At 25.1% G+C, this 25,637-nt stretch overlaps 4 protein-coding genes across 5 annotated transcripts; 1 reads left to right on the top strand and 3 right to left on the bottom strand.

The window, feature by feature from the left end:
• LOC113561148 lies at positions 1–3,366 on the bottom strand. Its single transcript, XM_026967388.1, has 2 exons — positions 3,217–3,366; positions 1–774 (listed from the first exon to the last, which is right to left on the bottom strand). Exon 2 carries the CDS (start codon positions 768–770, stop codon positions 468–470), a length of 303 nt encoding a protein of 100 aa, XP_026823189.1. The 5' UTR covers positions 771–774; positions 3,217–3,366; the 3' UTR covers positions 1–467.
• A 2,856-nt stretch (positions 3,367–6,222) lies between these two features.
• On the top strand, positions 6,223–21,350 carry LOC113550431 (rac GTPase-activating protein 1-like). 2 transcript variants are annotated; one of them, XM_026952252.1, is made up of 13 exons: positions 6,223–6,574; positions 13,783–13,855; positions 18,057–18,161; positions 18,409–18,611; positions 18,681–18,810; positions 18,879–19,045; positions 19,122–19,263; positions 19,360–19,525; positions 19,603–19,723; positions 20,012–20,406; positions 20,470–20,596; positions 20,687–20,850; positions 20,924–21,350. In XM_026952252.1, exons 3-13 carry the CDS (start codon positions 18,080–18,082, stop codon positions 21,000–21,002), a joined length of 1,776 nt encoding a protein of 591 aa, XP_026808053.1. In that variant the 5' UTR covers positions 6,223–6,574; positions 13,783–13,855; positions 18,057–18,079; the 3' UTR covers positions 21,003–21,350. The 2 variants fall into 2 exon arrangements, with proteins under 2 accessions (XP_026808053.1, XP_026808052.1); XM_026952251.1 differs by lacking the exon at positions 13,783–13,855.
• Positions 7,459–15,105, bottom strand: LOC113550430. The gene is made up of 5 exons (XM_026952250.1): positions 14,962–15,105; positions 10,451–10,545; positions 9,619–9,888; positions 9,335–9,535; positions 7,459–9,273 (listed from the first exon to the last, which is right to left on the bottom strand). Coding segments are annotated over exons 1-5 (2,139 nt in total). The 5' UTR covers positions 14,964–15,105; the 3' UTR covers positions 7,459–7,702.
• Positions 11,542–12,576, bottom strand: LOC113550434 (ATP synthase subunit s, mitochondrial-like). The gene is made up of 4 exons (XM_026952255.1): positions 12,352–12,576; positions 12,038–12,258; positions 11,798–11,960; positions 11,542–11,737 (listed from the first exon to the last, which is right to left on the bottom strand). Exons 1-4 carry the CDS (start codon positions 12,447–12,449, stop codon positions 11,623–11,625), a joined length of 597 nt encoding a protein of 198 aa, XP_026808056.1. The 5' UTR covers positions 12,450–12,576; the 3' UTR covers positions 11,542–11,622.
• Positions 21,351–25,637: the final 4,287 nt, after the last annotated feature.

The raw sequence follows: 25,637 nt of genomic DNA, 5'->3' as shown, positions 1-25,637 counted from the left end.
GTAAATATACATAAACACGGTTTAATAGTATATTCGTATATAGTGTTATCTACATAAATTGATTATAACAGATCATGTTTATTGTTTGTAATATCTTTAAGGCATATAAGTACTGACATTAAATAATGATTATCCATGCATAGAAAGTTAATATAAATAATGTATATATGTATAAGTATTTGTCAAAAAAAAAATATTAATAATAATGAAACAGTGGGTGAAAGCACTTCCGTCAAAAAATAAACACTTTCTCTGTTAAAAATTAATCGATAACAATATTGCATAAGATATAAGAATCGTATCACGTAAATGCATAATATGTAATAGATTTCAACGTTGAAAAATATTAGAAAATATAAAAACATTATTATTCGGACTGCGGTTGACACAAGTTACTCAGACTTATTTTAGGAAGACAAACTAAATAATATTATGTATAGACCAAATTAAATTATATTATCATGTTTTCACTGTTTTCCAACTTGATCAACTTGAGTTTGCAGATTGCTAACCACCTCTGGAGGCACGTGGTCGCCGAGGATCTCGAACAGGTTGATGGCCTGTGAGCCAGGTATCGACTCGTATGCAACCAACTCTACACCTTCTTGAACCTTTTGAATTTGAGCATTTTGCGGTATAAGATGTGTACTTTGAGCTTGCCTGATGGCTTCGTTTGTGAAAATAGCTCCATCTTTAGAGCCTTGAGGCATTGCCAGGCACACAGCCATCATGCATGTGCCCAAAACCACAACGGTCATAAATGAATGCATAGTTCTAGTGGGGGAAAAACATATTTAAAAAACTCGTTATGCCATGACCCAACATGCTTAATGCTTATAAATACAATTATTATAATTGATAGGTATATCATGTATAATATATTAATATCAATAAATGTAGGTAATACTATTACCTACTATACAGAATACATAATTGTATATTATACATACATCTTAAACACTCCCTATATGACTATATATATATATTTTATAATCTAAAAATTCTAGAAAAATAAATATTTCAATGACGAAATCTAAAATCAAATTTACCTTCAGCCCAAATTAAGTAGACACATTTATCAATTTTATCGATAAGTAATCATGAAAAGGTCATCCAATTTATTTGGTAAGTATAATTATTATCACTAACAAGGTTATAATTTTTGTTGAAATTCCAACTTTATCATCTAAAAATAAAATTATAGTGAGATGAGATAAAAATATGCCGAATTACTTAGGATACCAGACTGACGCAATTTCAGATTATTATGACTATACTACTATATTATATATTTATATATACAGAGTGTCCGGTAAGGATTTACCAATTGCGATATCTCCTGAAATAATAGAGATATCATAATTTTGGTTTTTTAATAAGATTCATAGGAACAAGAACTACAAATATCTCATGTTTTAATTAATTTTTATTTTTTGGTAAAAAAGTTAAGAAATGTATTTTTTTATTTAATTATTTTAAAAAAAATTGAAGATAGCCATTTTGTAGATTTTTTCTGAAAATTTTGACGTTTTAACATTTTAATTTCATCAATTTCCTGATTTTTAATATTTTTTCTAGTTAAGAAATAAAATATGACATTTATTTCGAACCACACTGAAACCCGTTCGCCAACCGTACGAGCACGCGGGCCATATGTTTGATACAATAATACCACTATGGCACTATCGTATAATTCGCAGTTTTTTTCGGAACTAGAAAAAATATTAAAAATCAGGAAATTGATGAAATTAAAATGTTAAAACGTCAATATTTTCAGAAAAAAAAACTCTACAAAATGGCTATTTTCAATTTTTTTTTAAATAATTAAATAAAAAAAACACATTTTTTAACTTTTTTACCAAAACATAAAAATAAATTAAAACATGAAATATTTGTAGTTCTTGTTCCTATGAATCTTATTAAAAAACCAGAATTATGATATCTCCATTATTTCAGGAGATATCGCAATGGGTAAATCCTCGCGGAACACTCTATATTATATTATAAAAAATATCTCACCCCCTGGCCACTGCATATGTTGTCAATGTCTTACAAATATTGAAACATACAAATCATACAATACTGTAGGAATTATCCATATAGTAGAGACTAAAGTACAACATAGCAAATTTGCTAAATTTTAACAAATTTTGTGTTGTTAGTTTTAATATTAAAGCGAATATCACTATTATATCTTTAATTCTCTAAACTTAAAGGAAAGAATAATATCTACGTTTTTACATTGGTTTTTATGACAATTTAATTTTTAAACAAGTTACGATTACATAAAATGTTTCAATTTAAAAAATGCTCATAACTTAAATTAAAATTAAAATAACGTAGATACAAACATACATAATGTTCATACCTTTAAATTTTATAATACGTCAATTCACTCTATTATTAAAAAAAATAAAGAACACAAAATCGGATGTGAACGCGATATTTGGAGTGACATCTTCCTAAGTAATCTCCAATCAGTAAAATATTATCCAACACAAAACAATATTTATGATGGCTCATTAAAATTCAAAAACATTATTATTATACAAGTCTACATAATTTACGATAGGTACTTTAAAAACAATAACCTATTACAATATAAGTGTTACATATGCTTACTATTAAGGTTCAAGTATACATAAAAAAATAATATATTTTTTAAAATAATAATTATTATAAATTTAAATAATTTTGTAAAATTATTAAGTAAATAAAAATTATTACGATTGTTTGCTTTTCCCTTACACTTAAATTAGCCGATGTGCAAAATACGAGTATTCAATTTATAAAACAAATTTTTTTTTAAAAAAACATAATGTAATCATACATATAATAGTCTATTAGTAAAGTATATCAATCAATAACATTTATCTGTAAATTATCTCAATATTTTAACTATTTAATAAAATGTAAATTATTTTTTTAATTTTTTTTTAATCAATATTGATTTTCTTATAATATAAACTTCAATCGTTCATTCTCAGTCATGTCTTATGTTTAAAATAATTTCTTTGTAATTTTTAAACAAGTATAAAATTATGTTTGCTGATAAATTAACTAATGGCTGTTTGAATTTCAATTAAATGTATAATTACAAAAATATTTGAATAAATTAACAATATTAAATTTATTTTAAACCTAACAATCGCCATTGTTTATTGTTGTTAAATATTAAAATTATCTTTTAAAATAAAATAAGTAAATATAGCTTACCTGAGTTAGTAGAACGGTTGTTAACTTCGATGTGTTGACTCAGGAGTCACAATATAACGAAAGAACGCAGTGTTTTATAAGAAGACAAACAAATCGTGTGATGCGAGTACTCAAGTGGGAGTACTGTCAGTAGCGAATTGAATTACTTTCTCCAGGATAATTTATGAAAAACCTTTCATTAAACATAATACGCACGTGTCAGTGTCAGTGGATATTCATTTAATTTTGTTCGGTGCAAGTTTCCAAACAACATGAGGTGTTTTAAATATTAATATTTGATGCATTAAAATATTATTAAAAATATAAAAAACATCTTTTATTGGCAAAATAATAGTTTCTAAAAATAACACAAAAAATATAGCAATTTGATCGTTGTGCGCACGACTTGTTGATAATTTATAAGTATCAATTATTGTAAAAAGAAAATATTAATTTAGCTCGCTAGTTTACTTACCTAAGTTGAAGCATTAGAAATAAATCATCTAAAAGAGAAAACAGCTATAGGTACTGTTATTTCAATTTGTATCTAATATGTTAAATCCTATAAATACCCACGATCTAAAACAAATGCAAAAATACAAAACATAAGTATATTATAGACTATAATATAGTAACCAGTATTTACCGGCTACCTAGTATATAGTATATATATATATATATCATATTCATATATTATATATATTAATAAAGTCGCATAACAAAATAAAAAAAATGATTACTACCACAATGACCAAATTCCTAAATAATTTTAATAAAATTGATTAATTTTGTAGTATTTATATTTATATTTTATAAGTTATAAGTACCTAAGCATATTAAAGTAAGCTTTATACCTTTTTAAATTGTTAAAATTGTTCTTAATAAGTCTTAGGCAAAAATTGTAATTAATAGCTTTTTTTATTGAATTAATTAATTATTAACTTTAAACAAGTACCTAGGCACATTATGATGACTGATTAGGTATGTCAAAATCAAAATATAAATAAATACTTTCTTATCTATATTTTATGATAATCAAATAATACCTACACAAATATTTTAATAGAGATTATAAATATATTAATTGATATTATACATAAAATATCGATAATTAAGTTAGAATTAAATCATTATTAATTATTATTATATATGTTTGAATATCCGTCATCCGATATCAAAATTTGAAGTTCAATCACTCATAATAATGTGCTTATTTTAAGTTTTAAACTAATCTTTTTCTATTTTCTAATAGATAAATATGTCGTGATATGGCATACAATTTTCAAACATAAGTGATCAAATAAAAATATTTTTAAAGTTATTTCACAACTATTAAATAAGTACTAATATAAATATTTTATGAAAATTGGAAGTCTCCATTACCTTCCTGCATGTTTAGAGGGATAATTATTTGTGAATTGAAATAAAAAAAATTGATTTTATAAAAACTGGTTTTGCACCTTTTAAAAGTACTAAATATTCAATTGTTTATTAAAATCCACCTGAAAAGTTTAAGATTAAAGCATTGTTTTTACTATGAAGCGCCAAGCGTGTATGAATACACAAAAACAAATATACTTGATAGTTGATTGTCTTGATTGTTATTCAATACATTCATCACTCTGCTTAGAATCTAATATGAACATCAAAAAATTCTAGTGACACGTTATGGTTACGCTGTTGAAATATACCACAATTATGTGTCAAAACCAAATATAAGGTAGGTATTCTTTTTTTATACATAAAAAGAATATTTATAATCTGGATTACATAGCACAATAAGTAAATTTGATAATTTATGTATATTTTAACTTTGAAATAACAAGAGAAGGGAGGCCAACCAGTGATGGAATTACTCAGGTATTCATACTCAGGAATACTCAGGTATTCTTAAAAAAATAAATATACATTTTTTTTAAATTAACACAATATTATATTCTGCTCTTATTAATTAAACAGATGAGTAGGTATTCTACAAATTAGAAAAAATATAGTTTTCCTGGGATGAATCATTATTGTCCGCCACTAACAATAGTACAATACTCACTTATTATACAATATACACTATAACTTTAAGAGTTTGGACTTGGAACTACTTATTTGTAGTCTTCACTGATATATGATTAAATAACTGCGCATGCGCTAATATGGACAGATCATGATTCATAGACTCTGAACTCTGCTCGAGCCCGTTTATGCATGTAACAGGCAACAGCATTTCCAACCTCATAGTTCATGAGTCCCACATCCAGATATCCTCATTCGAATCCGCAGATCGTTTTGACTGTCGGAAACCAATTCTAAACTGGTCTAATGTCGAGTGAAGCAACCTCAACGAAGTGTCAAGTGACTACTGATAGACAACAGTTTGAGTTTGCGTTTTTGGTGTATAACCGTATATTCTGTATGTGTATTGGAATGTCAAAACTCTACTGCGCAATTCTTCGGTTAGCATTATAATGTTTAACGCCCGTTGGAACAAGGGCATCGGTCCATATTCACGGTTAAAGACGTATATCAACTCAAATTCTTAAACCAGCTTTGCGTGGAACAAACCTAGTATCTTAGATCGTATACGATCGCATAATAAAATAATTTTATCATTTACGATCGTATATAGATCGTATATGATCTAAGCTTAGTATAGACTGTAGACAAAAATAATAAAGATTTAATACATATTTTATTTTATTACATAACTAATAGCATAGCCTTATTATATTCAGCAGTCAGCACGGTAAGCGGGTAGATACTAGATTATAGAACAGAGTACCATTGGTACCCATGGATAGGTCATAGACCATATAGTAATATTACTCTATGCCATACACAATATAATTTATCATCTATTACCTATGTCTATGATTGGTGACATAAGATAGTCAATACTGATTTTCACGCACGATAAATTTACCATAATATATATATTAGGTTGGTCACGCTGGCTGTTCGGACGGTTACTTTTCAAAACTAGCAATTCGGTTATCACGGGCGAACGGCTGTATAGTGTATATTTTGATTTATTCATTCATCATTGTTTACGTTGTAGTTAATAATTCCGCTAATTTCAGTATTTAGAAATTTAATGTGTTTTGTATTAAACATTAATCAGCAAGATCAATCATATACATTTTACTCATTTTAGTAATTAATTAAGGATATCATCTCTTTACTCCGGTAAACATTAATTGTTCAAGTTTTGGTGTTTTTCCTTGTGAGCTGTTTTTATCAATTTTTCAAACTCGCTTGTACCTATTTTTGTTTACTCTTTTTATTGACTACGATGTTAACGTCCATAATGAATCATTAGCTTCGTATATTCGTTGTCTATATTGTACTCTTTCCAAATCACAGGATATATCAATTATATTAAAAACAAGTAAGTAAATCATAAAATCATTATTAGAATATTATTATATTAAGCATACAGTCATTAAAAAATATATATTATGACATTTTATAAAGTTTATTATACTTCAACGTAATATAATTATAATCTTATTATCTCATTTAGTTTAAAATATTTACCAAGAAAGTATTCATAGCATTATAACTATTAACAATACCTAACTTAATATTATAATGAAAATCCTTTTATTCAGTTCATATTAAAGATTAAGTTAATTGGAAAGTAGCATAAAATATATTAATAATTAGATAGGTTAACTTTTTTTATTTATAAGAATATGGTATATCTGATTTATAGCTAATTAATACTTGCCAAATATTTATTTACAAATTTACAACTTATATTCGTATACTACCTAATTACATAATTACATACTAGGTAATTTGACTTACCTATTATATAATTCTATTAAATTTTATTTTTAAAAAAAGAATGTTACCTAACCTAACACCTGTTTAATAATACCACACATAATATAAAAATATAATTTTAGTAAATCAAATTTTACTCATATGTTTTAGTGTATGTTTACCAAAAAATAATAATGTTTTATTGTTATTTTACCTACTGATTTTTTCCTTTTCGTTTATTTTAATATATACATGTCAATGTTATTTTTGGCTCTATTAAATTCAATAATTTATAAATACAACTAAAATGTATTTAAAAAAAATTAGTTGTATACTTTTATGGTATATTTTTTTTACTATGTAGGTTACACAGCATAAACACTGTATAACATAATATAATATTCTACATACCGGAATCGAGTTTCACCAGCCCCTAGTAATAGAATAAATTATCTATACATGATTCATCTATGGTAGATATATTTTTACCTAATAAGTAGTTCATACAGTTTATACTAAAATATATTTTAAGAACAATAAATATTATTCATAATATACATTTATAATGAAGAAGATTTACAGTTAGAATGATTACATCATAGCATTAAAACAGTTTTAGATCCATAGACACTTATATTTGCACTGGTAAATAAAATAATTCAAATCACCAGTGAGAAAGTGAGTAGGTATTCATAGATTCCAAACAACTTAATGCCGTTATAAAACTGTTCTAGATATTAAACTAGTTTTAAGCTGGATTTAAAAATGATATATTTCGAAGCGGGCGTAAATTGTTACTTGGTTTAATAGTTGTCGATTGAATTTCAGATAAATATTTTTCAATTTCTTTATCAGCTTTATAAATTAATTCTAAAGTGGGCAAGGTAACCATTGTTGTTGTTGTATAAACTATGTCTGGAATGCTTGTGTATGTTCTTTTTGTTATAGTTAAAGATGGTCCATTTTGAATTGTTTCAAATTCATCAGGATATTCTTTAGGGTATGTAATTTTTCTAATTACTGAACGTAGAGAGTCTTTAATTGGTAATAATTTTGTTTCAATAATAAAAGGAGTGGTTGAAGTTGGCTCTAATTGAGAGTCGAATAGTTCATCGTTTAATTTTGAAGAATTGGTACAACTACTATTTATACATGAAGTAGTATTTTTTGTTTCTAATTCAAGAAAACTAGTATCATTGTACATTTCAGTTGATTTATTTGTATTAATAGATATATTTTCTTTAATATTATGTTTAATATTTTTGATATTTGAATTGTTAAATGATTGATTGAATAATTCATTTTGGGGATATTCAGTGGTTATTTCTTTCGTATTTTTTAAGGTTGTTAATATGGTTGGTAAAAATGTTGTATAGGTATTTTTTTTTATTTGTGTATTATCTGAATTTGAATCAAAGGAAATTTGATTTGTTTGTGTTTTATATCCAAAGTTTGGTCCAAACATATCTGTGGTATCTTCTAAATCTGTAAATGTATTTTCTGTATTTATTTCATCCTCGATAGTTTTTTGAAGTGTGTCCATAACTAATTTATGAGGTGTACCAATTGTTGATTTATCAGGTGCTCTTGGTGTTGTTGCTTCCCTCGACTCTTCATAATCCATCTCAGTTGTTATATCTATTTCAGATGCTACAGTAGAAAGTTCAATCATTGATTTTTCTGTATCTAACATTAAATCGTTTGGATTAAAAATTTCAACTTGTGTACTACTTGTTCTAGGTACTAAATTAATAATTTCTTCAGTTATTGGTTCTTCTGTCAATCCTATAATAGTTTCAGTACCATTTTGATCTGTTATTATTACCGAATTATCAATATCTGTTGTAGTATCAAATAATTCTTCAAATTGTAGTATAATTTCGGAAGTTTTATTGTTTGTTATAAAACTAGTATCGGTGGTTTCTTCATGTGTTGTAAAATTATCGATTTCAAAACCTAAAAATGAAGTTTTTAAACTTTCATTAATATCACCCACTGTTACTAAATTATTAACTTCAATATCTGGTTTGTCAAATGTAAAATTTGTATCTAGTATTGAAATTGCTGTTGAAGCATCTAATTCTTTGAAATAAGGTAATGATGTATTCATGTCCCTAGTTATTTTTTTTGAGTCATAAAATGTTATAGGCGTTGTTGTCAAAAAATTTGGAACTGTAGTCAATTCTTGATTTTGACTTTTTTCTGTATCCCTTTTCCAAATACCATCCTCGTTAAAATTTAGTTCTGTAGTATGTGACCAATTATAAATTTGTCTGCCATTTGATTTCTTAGAAGTCATTGATTCTTTTTGTTTTTGTTCTAAAAAAAAATTATCTTATTAAATATGTTTTTATTAAATAGAATATCCATACATATATACCTATTAAAGTTGAAGAGCAATTATCATATTTAGGACAACAATCTCCTGGTAAATAATATCCTTGGCAATCATTTCTAGTATAACATACAATAGAAGTGCATACTATTTCTCCACCATTGCAAAAACATACTCTACAAGCAGATTCGTCAGATTTATTAATTTTTTCTCCATTATTATACTGTTTACCTTTATGTTCACAATCTATTTAACAAAACAAATATGTTTTGTTATTCTAATATACAATTTTAATTTTAACACTAAATGTCAACAAAATCATTAAATACCACATTTGTACTTAGGACAGCATTTATTTGGTAATTGAATTGTAATGCAACCAGTATTTATTGGACATTTCATCATTGAACATACAACATTTGGTGGATGACAAATACATTCCTCACATGGACCTGCTCCTGGTGTATATTCACCTTCTCCATACTTTGAACCATTGACTATACAGCTAGAGTCAACTAGCTTTTTATTATACTCTTTTCCGTGTGCAATATGTTCATTCCTAATATTTTCTTGATTTGAATATGACATACTTAATGGCACTGAAATTATAATAACACATTAATTAGAAATACAATAATAAATTAGTATTTAAACATCTTTTGCCTTTTTTTTTTTTGTTCTTAATTGTATCATTTATTTATCGTGTGAAATAATTATTAATAAAACATACAATTACCAAACAGTTGTACTAAATCATTAAAACCAAGATAATACTTTAGCAATTTTATTGGACAAAAATTCCTATTAATAATTATAACAGGCAACCAATATTAAACACTGTTAGGAACTTTAAGTTTTGTATTTCTATATTCTATATAATATTTTTATGTGCTATTTATGACTATATGAAAACAATTTAGATATTAAATAATACTTTTATAATAGCTTTTACTTCACATAATTTGGCACAGAGAATTTGACAATCATTTGAATAATTCTTTATAAATATCCAATATAATGTAGATATAACAATTAAATTTGAGTTTGAATTAAACTCAAAGAGATTAATCAGCTCAAAACCAAAATATCTACACTACCATTTTTTAAATTATATATTTACATAACTAATATTCATTTTACAAAATAATAACTTTATCTCACCTCCAAATACCATAGTATTTAATGTTAAGAAAATACTTGAAATAATAATCATACATTTCCATCTTGAACTAATTAATTTATGTCTCATGATGTTCCTATAATAACAAAAAAGAAAAATATTTAGTTTAAATATATAGTTGTTGGAAAGTTTAATAATTTAGTATAAATTATGTTAATATAGTAATATTAAAATCATATTAGAGTCAAATAAATCCTAGGTCAATAGTATAAGTAATAATTTCTTAACAATATTAACCAAAAAATATAATCTAAATTTATTTTATTAAATTATTTATGAAAAGATGTAGTTTATTTCTAACATTTTAAGATTTTAAAATTATAACACTCATTTTCTAAAAACCCAATTCAACTCATTTTAAAAATTTAACTCTATATAAATTATTCATGATCCATCGGTTTATAAAATAAAGTACCTATTTACTTTTAATTTTAAATATTTTATCATTTTTAATATTAGCATATATACTCTTATGCTAATTAAATTAAATGCTTCTCAAATAAATAAGCAATTTGGCTTTTCTGTGATGTTTAATATCTTTATAAAAATTATAATATGTTATTATTACTAGTTACACATTTTTATTAACAGCGCGCAAGTTATACATAAGTGTTTCCCCTAACTTATCAACCATTAGTAATATATATATATATAGGTACTAGAAAAATATTAAGCCCATGTGCAGAAGTCGATCATCCTGGTTGCTTCTAAACGTGAATGCATTATTTATACACAAAAAAATATGTATTGGTTCTTATTGAAATATCAATTAATTGTTTTAATTACAATTAACATTGTAACAATATGTATAAATGTGTACAAAATGGTACCTATTAGTCAGTTTCTTGTCTTTTTACCACCTAATTACCAGCCATTGTGCTTAAAATAAAAAATAAAAATATATTTTTTATTTAAAATAATTGTATATTAACAAATTAAATGTATGCCAGTATACGTGTCTGATTGTAACTTAGTTTAGGTGATAAAATAAATACATTTTAAAGTATTTTCAAATTTTTATTTAATTTTTTATAAGATATTAAAATATTTGTTATTATTAGTAATCTAAATATATTTCACAGTAAAATATCAGTCATATGATAATTAATAAAAGTGAAAATAGTTAAGTAGAATTGGTTTCTTTTTATCGTTATCATTCATTAAAATATTGTATATTGCATTCAGGCAGCTTTGTTTTCAAATGATGAATTGTAGCTTCTGGTTCAATTAAAAATTGTAAATTTTTCAATTCCAAATACTTTAATGCCCTGTAAATTTAAATTAACAAGTTATATACATTTTATCAAATAAATTAATTGTATTTTTACTGAAGTTGTTCCAATGCCATTATTCCTTGGTCAGAAACATTTAAACAGCCATTAATTTTCAAATTTGTCAAGTAATCTTTTAAGATATTAAGTTTACTTAATGCTTCATTATCAATTGTGTTGCATCCAACAAATTCAATCTTAGAAATATTTTTACAGTTTTCTATAAAATTAACATTTATATGTCATTAAAATAACAGCTAAAATTAAATTTTGTATTATTGTAATTGAGGAATCTACCAAAATAACAAAATCCTATATGTGAAATTGAAGCTTCTTTTCCAGCATAAATTTGTTCAATCAGAAATTGTCCGCGGTTATATGATGTTATACTAGGTAAACAATTGTAATGGCTGACAAATTCTTTACAACCTTTCCACCTGACTTGTGCACCATTTTTCATAAGCCACTCAGCACATGCCAAGTTTGGGCCAATTTCCTTGATACGATCGTCGTCCAAACTTTTTTTTTAAAAATAACAATTATAACATAACTAATTAAAATGAACTAAAATACTATATCTCTGTCATTTAATTTAAAGTAAAGACACTTGCCGGTTGAATGTGTCATCAATCCATTGCCATAAGCAACGTTTATTTATTCCAATTGTATTTTTTTTTAAAAAGTGAGATTTTAAAGTTTTCAAAATCATCTCAAACTAACACAATTTAACAATACAATGTTAATTCTGAGTATCGTAAATAGCAGTCAGAGGAAACTAGCAGACGAGTGACAAATTACAAAAGTTAAAAACAAGTTTGTAATCATTAAGCATATGTCTAATATGTCCTTATGTCTATGCAATATGCATTTGATATAAATGATGATAAAAATAAATTATAGATAATACGTAAATACTAAATATATAACAGACAAACATCAGTGTGACCAGTAGAGGAATATCCTCCTTAAAAATTTAAAATTTATTCACATTTTAAATATATGATGTTATATATATATTTTTTTAAATGATACAAAATAATAATAATAATAAATTATATTTCCATGAAATTAATGTACGTTAATAAAATTACTAACAATTTTAGTGCACAAATATGCATATTTTGAGGTTTTAATAGTCATTAGGTACCTACTATTAATAATTATTTGGACGCTTTGTATCTAAAAAAAGGAATTCGTTCCTTCCAAAATTGAGTATCATTCCGTTAATTTTTTTTATATGTTTCGGATTTTAAACTATATAGTCCTATGTAGTTTTTAAAAGCGTGAAAATATAGGCTTAATAATAACATAGGTGCGAAAAATATCATTTTCATAATCAAAATTATGGACATTTAATTATTTATTTGTGTAATAATAAATATTGAAAACCCACTACAAATGTTCTTTCTTAATGTTGGTATAATAACAATTATATAAAGCTTTATACAAGTAGAATTTACCGTACCTTAACCTACAAAATAATTAAATAATATTTTAATCGAAACAGCATATTAATTAGGACAATAAGGTGAGTAATAGGTAAAAATTGATAAAAAAAAAGTTATAAACTTGTAAAATTTTTTGTTAATAACGACTATAATAATATTTGTAGAATGTTAATTATAATTTTAGGACTTAAACTATAGTTTTGATCAAATACCATAAAATAAATATTAAACTTTCCTACAATAACACCTATTTATAATTTTAAAAATTATACCTATTGACTAAAAATTACTAATAAGTAATAATAATTAAAATTCAACGTGTGCCTACAACCTATATTATATTCTTTATAAAAAAATACAGTTCTATATCGTATATTTACAAAAATTGTATTCACAAAGTGTGTTTAGATTCATTTTAACTGGCTTGTCTGGCTTAATGTTGTTGAAAACTATCAAGTTCAAGGCCCTGAAAGAGCAGTGATTTATTTTGTATATAGATGCAAGAGGGTCATTCTACTGTTGCTATTAACCTATTAGTTACGGTGTTCGGGTTTTACACCTGACGTGATATTTCTGTTTTTTTTTTTTTTTTAGATATTTGTCATTGTTTTGGAGTGATTTGCAGTCAAATACTACGTGCACAAAATAAAAGTATTCCAACAATTAGGTATTATTCCAATTTTCTATCTTGTCCTGATTTTTCTTATTTTATTACTTGTAATAAAATAATATGTACTAGTTTTATACTTCTATAGTTCTATATCGCTCTCTGTAGTATACAGATTTAGTAATCGATTATATTGTTTAACCATTTACAACTGTTATAGTGTGACAATAATATAGACATTATAAAAACTAACACAAACTGTAAAAAATAATTAGCATTAGATAAATATAGATATATTATTATATGGTTACAATACAAAGCGTTTTGATAAAATTGAATAATATTCTAATTATACAAGAATCATATATTTGTGTTATGTATACAATGTACATTCCATAAATTGTTATTGTTAAGTCATAATGACATCGTAAATAATATTTAAAAATAGTAATTTAATTAAGTATTAATGTTGGTAATAGAATCTTTTGGTTTGATACTTAAATAATACTATCAAATAACATTATTTATTAGTAGGTAAACGGGAAGTAAACCATAATAATTCTTAGTTAATATACATTATTATGATATTAAAATTTTCTAAGAAACATTTATTATAACAAAATATTCTTATTTAATATGAATAAGTTAAAATATTATTTGCAATATATTCCTGTTAATTTTTATTGAAAATAGATTAACTATACATAATTAATAACGTTAACAAAATATGTAAATCTACAAAAGTAACATTTCTATGTATTTGGTAAGTAACTACGTACATGGAACATGTATAACTTCAAATATTTTACAACATTTAAACTTTTAATAATACATACATTTAAACAATATTTTATAAAATCCACATAAAAAAAAATTAGAAATTTTTAATAATATAAGAGTTGAATTAGGTATGCTGTAGAAAAATATTATTTGATATTTTAATTCCCTCTAAAATGTATAAAATAGTCTTACATAATTTGTTTAAAGTTAAACCAATTTTTTTCGGATAATCAATCTAATATCATCAACATGTGAAATTATAATACATGTTTACATTTAAGTATACAAAAATAAAAATAAAATGCATGACTAAATATTTTTGAAATAAAAAAAATACCAGCATTTTTGTATAATTAATATTATAATTTAAAAAAATTGTTACTCACATTTTTGATAGATGGTGATCTTAGCTTATTAAATATGAATTAGTTGTATTGGTCTCCTGTTACTGAATAACGATCTGAGGATCTATCTACCTAATGTTGTCGAACAATAAAAAAACGAATCGATTCAAATCTAGAGCCTGCAGACTGAAAAGCAAATCACGCATGCGCAATTTTATACTCGGTGGAAAAAAAACGATTTATTTAGTATAACAAAAACATTATTGGCATTCACTAATAAAGTCTTTAGATAGTTAATTTAATTTTTTATCAATTTAATGATATTTTAGCACTCATCTTATGTTTCTACTATCGATGAAAAATTTAAAACAATATTACTAAAATAGGTATTACATATTAAAATATAATACTTGTACTTACTTTGCATTTACTAGGATATTTGTAGACCATATTATTTTGTACAAGTGTACAACTTTTTAAATTTTCATATTTAAAAAAAAAAACAATAAAGATGATGGTTGTAGATCAAATTCAACACAATTAATACGTCAACACAATTCTATTGAAAAAAAATGTATATCGTGTTAAATAGTTATTATTTTTCTAATAATAATTTGTCTTATTAAAACTAAATATTTTAAACAAATCACGGTAGAAATTATCAGTGTGCTTTAGAAATTGTCTTATTCCGAGGGTTGTTCTCCTTAGACGCATTCAAACAATATTATCGATCATAATTTCGGTACTACTATGTGCCTTGCACGAGCTTTAAACTTGTGCCCCAGTGTGAAACAGCAAAATATAGCATGTCATTTGTATTACTCTTCTACGCATTTCATATTTTGATTCTATAAATTATTAAAAAATAGTATAGATATTTAAGCAACCATTACCTCGGAGTTTCTTAATCATTCATATTTAAAATTGATCTCATAAATCGTTAAAAAATTACTGTTAATATTAATTATTTATTTTAAATTTCATAGAAATCACTTTTATATTTATTCACTCATTATAGGTATCTCATTGTTATTTTCAAAGGATAAATGTTGGTATTTAAATTGTATATTTTACATGTTATCTGTTCTAAATAGAAATATAATTAAATCGACAGATATTATTTATTTTTGTTATACTTAAAAATTGTCCTAAAAAATATTAAGCTTGATTATTAAATATTAAATAATATATTGCTATATATTTTTATAATAATATTAAATTATTTAATTGTTTTAACAAAAGGAATGGAGTGATGGTAAAATAATTTTATCTACACAAGAATGTTATTTATTAATTCCACTCTAAACTTAAATAATTACAGATAGTAAACTATTTGTTCTATTATGACGTATCAAGATTGAAAATTTTCTTTCCATATCAGTTAAAAAAAACAGATTAAAGAACAAATGTATTGTGTAATCCATTTGTCGTTTTAGAAATAAAACTTCTTATTTATTTGAAAAAAAATATATTTTGTTTACGATTTTGAGACGATGAATATTGTAAATAATAATGTATAATCTTAATGTTCTACATAATATTGTTATTTTAATAACTTGTTTGTGGTTTTAATGGCGAGGAAAAGTATTTAAAACACCTTAAGAATATATTATTAGGACAGAATTTTTAAAGTTCAGGGTATTTTTAAAATGCATGTTATGCGTTCTAATTTGAGCAACAATCAAAACTTATAATGGAAAACTATTGAAATGTGATTCTCGTAAAAAAAAATTGTAATGCTGTCCTACAATGACGTTACAAATAAGTTTATTATTTTTGCCTATCACTACGCGTACCTACTTAACAAAGCAAAACTATGTTCCACATACTTCCGAGTAGCAATACTACAATTCTATGTATGTCGAATTTGAAGTATTATACAATTTATTTAAAAAAAAATATTGTATATTGTTGCCTATCAAATATTTACTTTCAATATTTTAAATTTGTGCAAAGTATATTATTTTTCTAAGTAACTGGTTTAAATATTGTAAAATTAATAACAATGGGATAAACCGTTTTGCTATTATGTCAATCAATTTTTATGTTGAATAATAATGGTTATTGTATATTGTAATACAATTTGAAACAAGTTATGATTTTACTGTTCAGTATCTTTGATTTTCAAAAGCAACAGATGTATTTAAACCGGGCCACAAGACCTTTATCATTGCATTAAAAAAACATCAAACATTTTTTTTTTTTATATTTAAACTGTATCTATGTTGAACATAATTTGATTTAAAATACAAAAAAATAATTCTGTAGCATTACTATTTAATAATTTAATTTCTACATGTGAGAAGGTCCTACCTTTTTAGGCAGGGTTGTTAAGGGGTTTAACCCCTCACACTGTAATTTCAGAAAAATTAGTATATATATTATGATTTAATAGAGTAAAATTAATTTCTGTCAGTAAACTTCTTGTTATATAAGTATGAAATTGTACAACCTTACCTCCATCCCACCCCACCGGAACAAAATATTTTTATATGTGCGCTTGCCTATAGGCTCTAATGCAATCAAGTTTCATAATTCGCCACTGCAATTAACCACATTATTTTCTTTAAAATATTATTTTATAAAATAATAAAATCAATATTTTAAACTGACTTTTTTTTTAAATTAAATGTTACGTTAAATTAAATAAAACAATATATTTAATGATATTCAAAAAACCTTGAGTATTTACTGTTACGATTAATATTTATTTTATATAATAAATTTCAAATAAAATACTAAACCTTTGGAATGAGAATTGTAATTAAATAATAGACATTCTTGCATTTCTTTAACTGTTTTTTTCTTATCCAAGCACTGTGTAATGTATATTATGTACTTAATACTTAAAACAATAACGGATCAAATATTTTGTTATCAATGTCTGAACACAATACAAATAAAATATCTCGTAAGACCTATTTTCTATTATTAGTTTTTACTCGCTTACTTATCGTAATCCATATTTTTATATCATTTATATTTTGCGATAACTCGGAAAAGTAATTCCCAGCTTATAATGATAGATACTTGATTTAGTATCATCGGTCATAACTAAAACATCTATATAAAAAATAATGACCAATAACTACTTAAAAGATTATTTTTTATACTTATAAAAAAAATTGTATTTTCAGAAAGTTCTTTTCCTTCAAATACAATGGAACGATTATCATTAGCCATGAAATATGATGAACATTTCAGACACGTGTTGGCTTTATTGGACACAACTGTGGAAAGAGGTACATAATTAACACAAATGTGTATTTATTTAATAATGTAAAAATACAAAAATATAACTAATTAAATTATTAGTGGACAGTTGCATACTATCTTATTGTTCTATATAACTTTAAAGCATTGAAATAGAAAAGACCGAGGAGACATAGGAGTATTTATCTCACTAAAATTGGTTTTCAGGACAAATTTGTCCATCAGCCAGAATGTATCCATAGATATAATAATTTTTATGTATAAATATTTTCATAGACTATAAAGCCAAAATCATCTCATTGGATGTACTCAGTGTACAGTTTAAAGATCATGGAAATGATAAAGAAATAATGAAGAAAAAACTACAAGAAATGCGTATTGAGTGTGAACGTCTTATGCATAATCTTAAAAGTTCCAATCGATTATTGGATGAAGCTAATAAAGAAAAGAGACATGCTGAAGTTGAACGAGATAATATGGTAAAATGTTATGGTTAAAAGCTTTTTATGAATTAATGTAATGTTTATTTTTATTAAAACTCTAATTAGGCCCAGAAACTCGATAATTTCTATAGACTATTTAATAGCGCTAATAATGCCAACATAAATCGAACTGGTTCTCCAGTATTTCAATGTGAAGCAGAAAGATTTGATCAAATACCACGTCAAGATACAACTGGTAATATAATAATAATAATAATAATAATAATAATTTACAATTGCTTCATTTTAAGTTGTATATTCCAGAATCAGTATTATCAGACATAAGTTACTCAAGGGTAGAAGATAGTTTGGATTCCGATAAAAATTTTGAAGATGCTGTAGATCGCTGGGAACCTGAAGTATTTGGTACTGTAAAAAGAAAAAGAACATCAGGTCTTTTAAACCCCAATGAAATGAGAAAGGAAATTGAGGTAAAATCTATTTGATATTTAATTAATATTTAATGTAATAAATTGATTATTTACAAGTAATATTTTTGGTTTGCAGACAACTACAACAACCTCAACTCAAATCGTTGCCACTACTACTGTTACAATGCAGCCTTTCACAAGAAACATCAGTGCAAAATCTGTCATTGAAACCAAACCATCTAACATTTTTCCAACACCCAGTGCACCACCTATATCTGGTAAGATATCTATAAAAAAAATACAAATACAAATACAAATAGTCACATTCATTTACAATAAAAATTATTAATTAATCTTAAATTTGACTATTTTAGACTCTTTAGACTCGTTTGACTCTGATCCATATGGTAATGAAAATAATCAAAATATACCTAACACAATACATTCAAGTTCAGCACTTAATAAATTAAACAATAGAGCTCACAATTTTACTCAAAAAAGCGTCATCATTCCAGAAATATGTGGTCCATGTGGAAAAAAGTAATTTGTTATTAGTATTAATATATCTGAAAAATATTCTCAACACTGTTTATTAAAAAGAAAAAAACATGTTATAGAGTTAAATTCAATCGTGTTGTGGTGAAATGCTTAGACTGCAAAGCAACAGCGCATTTGGAACACAAAGATAAAATTCCTTTACCGTGTATTCCTGTAAAGAGTACACCAAGCAAAAATGGCGTAAGTTTTTTATAATTGGATAGTTATTATTAATAATCTTGTATTCAGTGTATAAAAATTATACATTGTTGAAAATATTTGGTTTAAAATTATTTTAATTCATATAATTTTTTGAAAAAATATATTTTAAATATTCAAATCAGTGGTGAGATATGTATGTACTAAAACTACAACAATACATGAATAATTGTTCTATTTTGTATACAAATATTAGCCCATAATTACACTGTGTTATATATTTTTATACATTTTTAGTAAATATTTTATTTATGTGAATACTATTAATAGGGGCGAATAGCTGATTATTCGCCAATGGTTAATGGCCGTCCAATGATACCTGCATTGGTCATCCACTGTGTGAATGAAATTGAACAAAGAGGATTTGATACTGTTGGACTATACAGGATACCTGGCTCAGAGAAAGATGTAAAAGCACTGAAGGAAAAATTCCGTAAAGGAGTACCTAATTTGTCCGATGTCGATATACATGTGGTGTGTGGTTGCTTAAAAGATTTCTTGAGAACTCTTGATGATCCATTAATTCCCCACTATGATTGGAAAACTTTTACGGATGCTGTCAGAAATTCAAAAGATGAAACTGAACACAGATTATACCAAGCCATATCATTATTACCACCTCCTAATCGTAATACACTTGCATACATAATGCTGCATTTACAAAAGTATGACATTTTGTGTTAGATTCAATTTATATTTATATACTTTATTTAATCTAAATTATTTAGAGTTGCTGCAACACCTGATTGCAAAATGCCTGTTGGAAATTTAGCTCGAGTATTTGGTCCAACAATCGTTGGTTATTCTAGTGAAGTATCTGAAAACCTGTATTTTGATTGTGAATTGAGTAATAAAGTAAGAATAAAACACTGAATGTATATTTTATACTAGACATATACCTATCTTAATAATTATAAATGTTTTTTGTTTTATTTATATAAATAGGTTGTTGAGGAAATGCTGAAATTGTCACCCGACTATTGGTCAAATTTTTTAAACAATTTAGTGCCTCTGCGTGCACAAAATACACCCGTGAAACGCACTTCTTCCCGTCCATTACAACCTACTCATACTCCAATTACAAAAAACAATAGAATTTTTGGTTCTAGGTGAGATACATATTTAAATTGTTTAATATTAAATTAAATTTTATTATAAAACAAAAATAATTTGTAATTGCAGCACAAAAAGACGATATTTAGAATCTCCGCGATCTGTCAAGGCTGCTAGGATCAAACAACTTGAATCCAAAAAAAAATAATTCAACAGTGATCTTTGAAAATTTTTTTTGATTTTCAGTTTCTGTTGAATCTAAATTAAATATAATACAAACACTAAATTAAGTTATCAAAATCCTTATGTTTACTAATACATTTATTATAATTTTTTTTTAATTACATTAACAAATCGATAATTATAATGTGGTTTTCTGAACAAAACTAATAACACTGATGAATGTTTATCAGGTTTCTTTATATCATGTATTTGGGATTTTTTTCAAAATGTACTAACAAACATATTTTTACATTACTGTTGTATATTTTTCAATCATCATTGTTTTTAATTTTTTTTGTAATCTGTGATTTTCTTTTTTACTTAAATATGTACCTACGAACAAAATATATTTTATTGCTTATAACTTATATAAAAAAAACCAAACAAAATATTATATATTAAGTCTACAATAAGTAATAAACAATGTATGTTTAAATTAACTTTAATTTTTAGTTATTTTTATATATATACCAACAAAATAAATAAATATATAATATTAATATTTAATATGTTTTTATTTTTTAATAATTATAGTCATCCCTTATTATATGAATTCTGGGTCACTGCCGCTCACTGGTTTAAAAGTATTCAAGTTTACTATGATTATTTAGATTTTACAATTTTTTAAATTAAAATATGGTGTTGCATAGATGTATCAATTAATATATCTGGTATGAGATTGTATAAACTATTAGTGATTTAGTGGAACAAAGCCCAGATTAAGTGAACAAGATGTTAGAAGAGTAATAAACAGTGCTTTAAGTGAAGGAACTAAGAATAAATAAGGTAAGGCTGTAGGTGTAATACCGAAAAAATGATCTATGATTTTATATTTTATTTTTATTAAACATATGAGATAAACCCTTTTATTTTGGAAGGAGTAATTGATAAATTAATATGATATGATAATTGGTTATGATGAGAATTGTGCAACGTTGAGGTGAAGTAATGTGTACGGTAAATAAATTCAACTTGAACCATTCAAGTGCTTGAGATCCGATTATGGTTTTGAGGTATTTTCATTAAAAGTATTTTGTGAGACCAACAGATGCCATTAAGATTAAATGATTGATTGTATTAAGCAGTTGTAAGACCAGTCATGATATTACATGAGGGAAGATAGGATTTACATTCTACACGTTATGTATTATTCTCAAATAATAGTTTATTTGAAAAACTCAATGTACATTGACTCTGCGTACTTTGTGTACACAAAATAAAATAAATGACCCCCGGAATCAATCCTAAACCAAATAAGTCCATGACATAAAATATGATTATTATAAAAATATAAACGCACATTTTATTTTTATTTTATTAATTGCAATCATGCATAAATCAATCAACATCAATATAATTAATGTTTTCAATTTGTAACACTACGATAAAACTGTGCAAGACATCGCGGCGCACGTCTGCAACGTAAACTACACGAACGCCCGTTTAAAGCCCTAGAAACTCTCTAGTTATGATGTTTAACGTGTAATTTTGACTCGAGTGTTTCTCGGGAAATTTCTAGCTATTCATGGCGAATTACGATTGTATATTTCATGTAATATTTATTTTACAGGCATGTTATATGTGTCTAATTAAGTTTTTATAATTGTATACCATATTTATTAAGACACAAACCACAGCAGTCTACAATATTGAAAGTGGAACGTTTGAAAACTAACCATAGTATAAAAATAAAACGTATGTAAATAATGGATAATAATATAAATGGCACCTGTGTAAATTAGATTGTACAGTTTTTAAATGCTGGTAAATCGCTTCGAAATTAAAATATACAAATAAAGCCTACGCGTGGCCGTATATATATATATATATATATATGTGTGTAGATACATCATTAACTTAAACGATTGATAATTGGTCAATTCACAGTAATAACAGAGCAAACAGATTCTTCAGAACGTATAATTTGCCATATTATGCGTATACAATCATACATCATATGCGGGTATGGCATTTGTACAAAACAACAATAGGTGGTAGGTAAGAAATTAAAAAATTAAATTTTAAATGCACGTCACAATGGTGCATTTCGGACGCTTAGACCAATCTCGCATGACGTGGAACGTATCATGTTAATTGTAATACGCTGAATATCAAATTAATTGTTATGAACGTACAATGTTCTCTTACAGACATTATGTCTTATGATTTTATGAATATTATACCACCTACTGTCCACTGACTGCTGTTGTATTCGTGTTTTTTGTTTTTTGTTTTAGATCCATGCACGCCGCATATTTAGCCGAGTTTACGTACACATTATGCACACAGCAAACTACAGCGGTGTACAAATGTACAATGTACCTACGTTTATAGGCATTTAATATTTATAATTATAGTTGTGTTGACCTGTTTTCACTAGAACCGGTAGAAACCGATAAAAACGGATTTTGTCGTCTTATCGTAGTCTACAGATTAAAAAACGATGCGTTCTTTTTTGATTTAGTTTAAACAAATAATAATGTACAACGAGACAGTTTTTCCCCGACAGCTGTAAAATGTAAATATTGTGTATTGTACGGTAATAACACTAATAACTAATATAGTAATAATATAGGTACTATTGTACTAATAAGTACTAAAATTTCAAAACTTTTATTGCCTACAATACTCAATCAACAAAAGTAATTTTAGATTTTAAATGTCATTGAATTAGCAATAAGTAGTTTAGTGGTTATTGAAAACCTAGCTTGTATAATATAATATACAAAAATATATAATAATATACAATTGGAAATATAAAAATAAATGAGAATTAAAAATTGATTAATATATCAAAAATTATCGTTTATAAAATATAACGGTAGTGTAACACAAGTACTTTACAGTCGATACATAAAAAACAATAATTTCATAATCCAATACAAATAACATAAGCTATTTTTACTTAAAAGGGTATTATTTATAAATTTTCAATAATTATTAAGAATTAAGATGCACCATATAGGCAGGCAACGCTGGGCAGTGGCCATTAACGAGTTTAAAGTTAAAATCAAGTTCAACGTTAAGGGGATTAGATACCGTGATTTTCTGTTTTTGTCTAACGCACGCGCGACATAGAATTTTAGACGGATCCTTTGCCAATCATACCAATTGATCCAATGAAGCGATAAGAATTCTAAAAAAAGATATGAATTTGTCGTTGAGTCTACTTGAAATTGACTTTTTGATTTTAACTTCTCCAAAAATTGAAATATGACAATTTTTAATTACTTTTTTTTAACATATTTTTTTTAGAAATTTGGAGGAAAATATCAAAGCTATGAGAAAGTCGTTTTCAAATAGACTTTTCGACAAATTCAAATCTGTATTCAGAATTCTTATCGATCCATTTGATCAATTAGTATGATTGGCAAAGGATCCGTCTAAAATCCTATGTCGCGCGTGCATTAGACAAAAACAGAAAATCACGGTATCAAATCCCCTTAAGTTAATTAATTCGTTAGTTTTTTTTCAAATTAACTTTTAACTTAATAAGTTGCTTTATTTAAGATTAACGTGTTAACTTCAAGTAAATTTCATTCAAAAGTAGGTTTTTTAATTGCTATAGTTGGTACTTTGATGAATCATTTTGAATTTCCCCAGTAATTTTCTTCTTGAGTGTAAGAAAAACTATCTAATAAACCATAATTGTGTGGAAATTTTTATTCTTGCAAATTAGAAAATTTTAACTTTAAGCTAAATTAGTTACTTTTTGTTCAAAGTTAATTTTTAATTTAATTTAACTTTAGTATTTTAAAATAACTTAACTAACAATTAATTGATACAAAAAGTAGCCGATAACTTATTCGGACATTGAAAAATTGATTATTATCAATTTGTTCTTATCTGTCAAATAACTTTTGTTGTTCGACGAATAAATTCAATTGAAAAAACAGGCCTTAACAAGTTAAAAAAATCATTAACTTGCACAGCCTTGTAGGAAGATATTATATTATAGACAGTATTAGTATAGAGCATAAAAATAACAACCACAAATTATATTATTATACTTGTTTGTATATTTTTAATTTACATTTTTTTAAAAATAAAGTCATTTAGCAAATATTTTAGTTTCAAAAAAGAGAAAATACATATTTCTTTTATATTAATATTCATTGTATAACATAATTAATAAATATTATAATTGTATAACATTTCACAATTTTTCATTCAAACTTAAAATTATAATAATTTTTATAGTTTAAAACACACTAATATAATGATTAATTATATAATATAATATATTGTTTGTTTTCGCAAATTCAATCACTCCAAATAACTATATAATAAATTATTAAAAATAAGATAGAACTATTATAAAACACTCTAAAAATAATGGTTGATTAAAATATTAAATAACTTTATCCAAGAAAACTAGGCAAGAATACAATATACTTAAATATATATTCAAAAATATTAAAAGGATAATTTTTTAAAGAATAACTAAAGTAGGTAGTTTTTAAGTTAGCATATAAAAATAATATTTCAAGGTTAAATGTGTTGTTTTTTTTTTTGTTTTTTAACAAATCAATGATACAAAATAAAAATGGTAATAATATTAATCAAAAACAAAAATATTCTTGATAATAATCATGAATTATACAGAAATAAAATAGTAATA

Source organism: Rhopalosiphum maidis, chromosome 4, assembly GCF_003676215.2.
Source record: "Rhopalosiphum maidis isolate BTI-1 chromosome 4, ASM367621v3, whole genome shotgun sequence".
Classification (NCBI taxonomy): domain Eukaryota; kingdom Metazoa; phylum Arthropoda; class Insecta; order Hemiptera; family Aphididae; genus Rhopalosiphum; species Rhopalosiphum maidis.
Note: the sequence above shows the minus strand (reverse complement) of the source record. Positions and strands in the feature narration are given on the sequence as shown.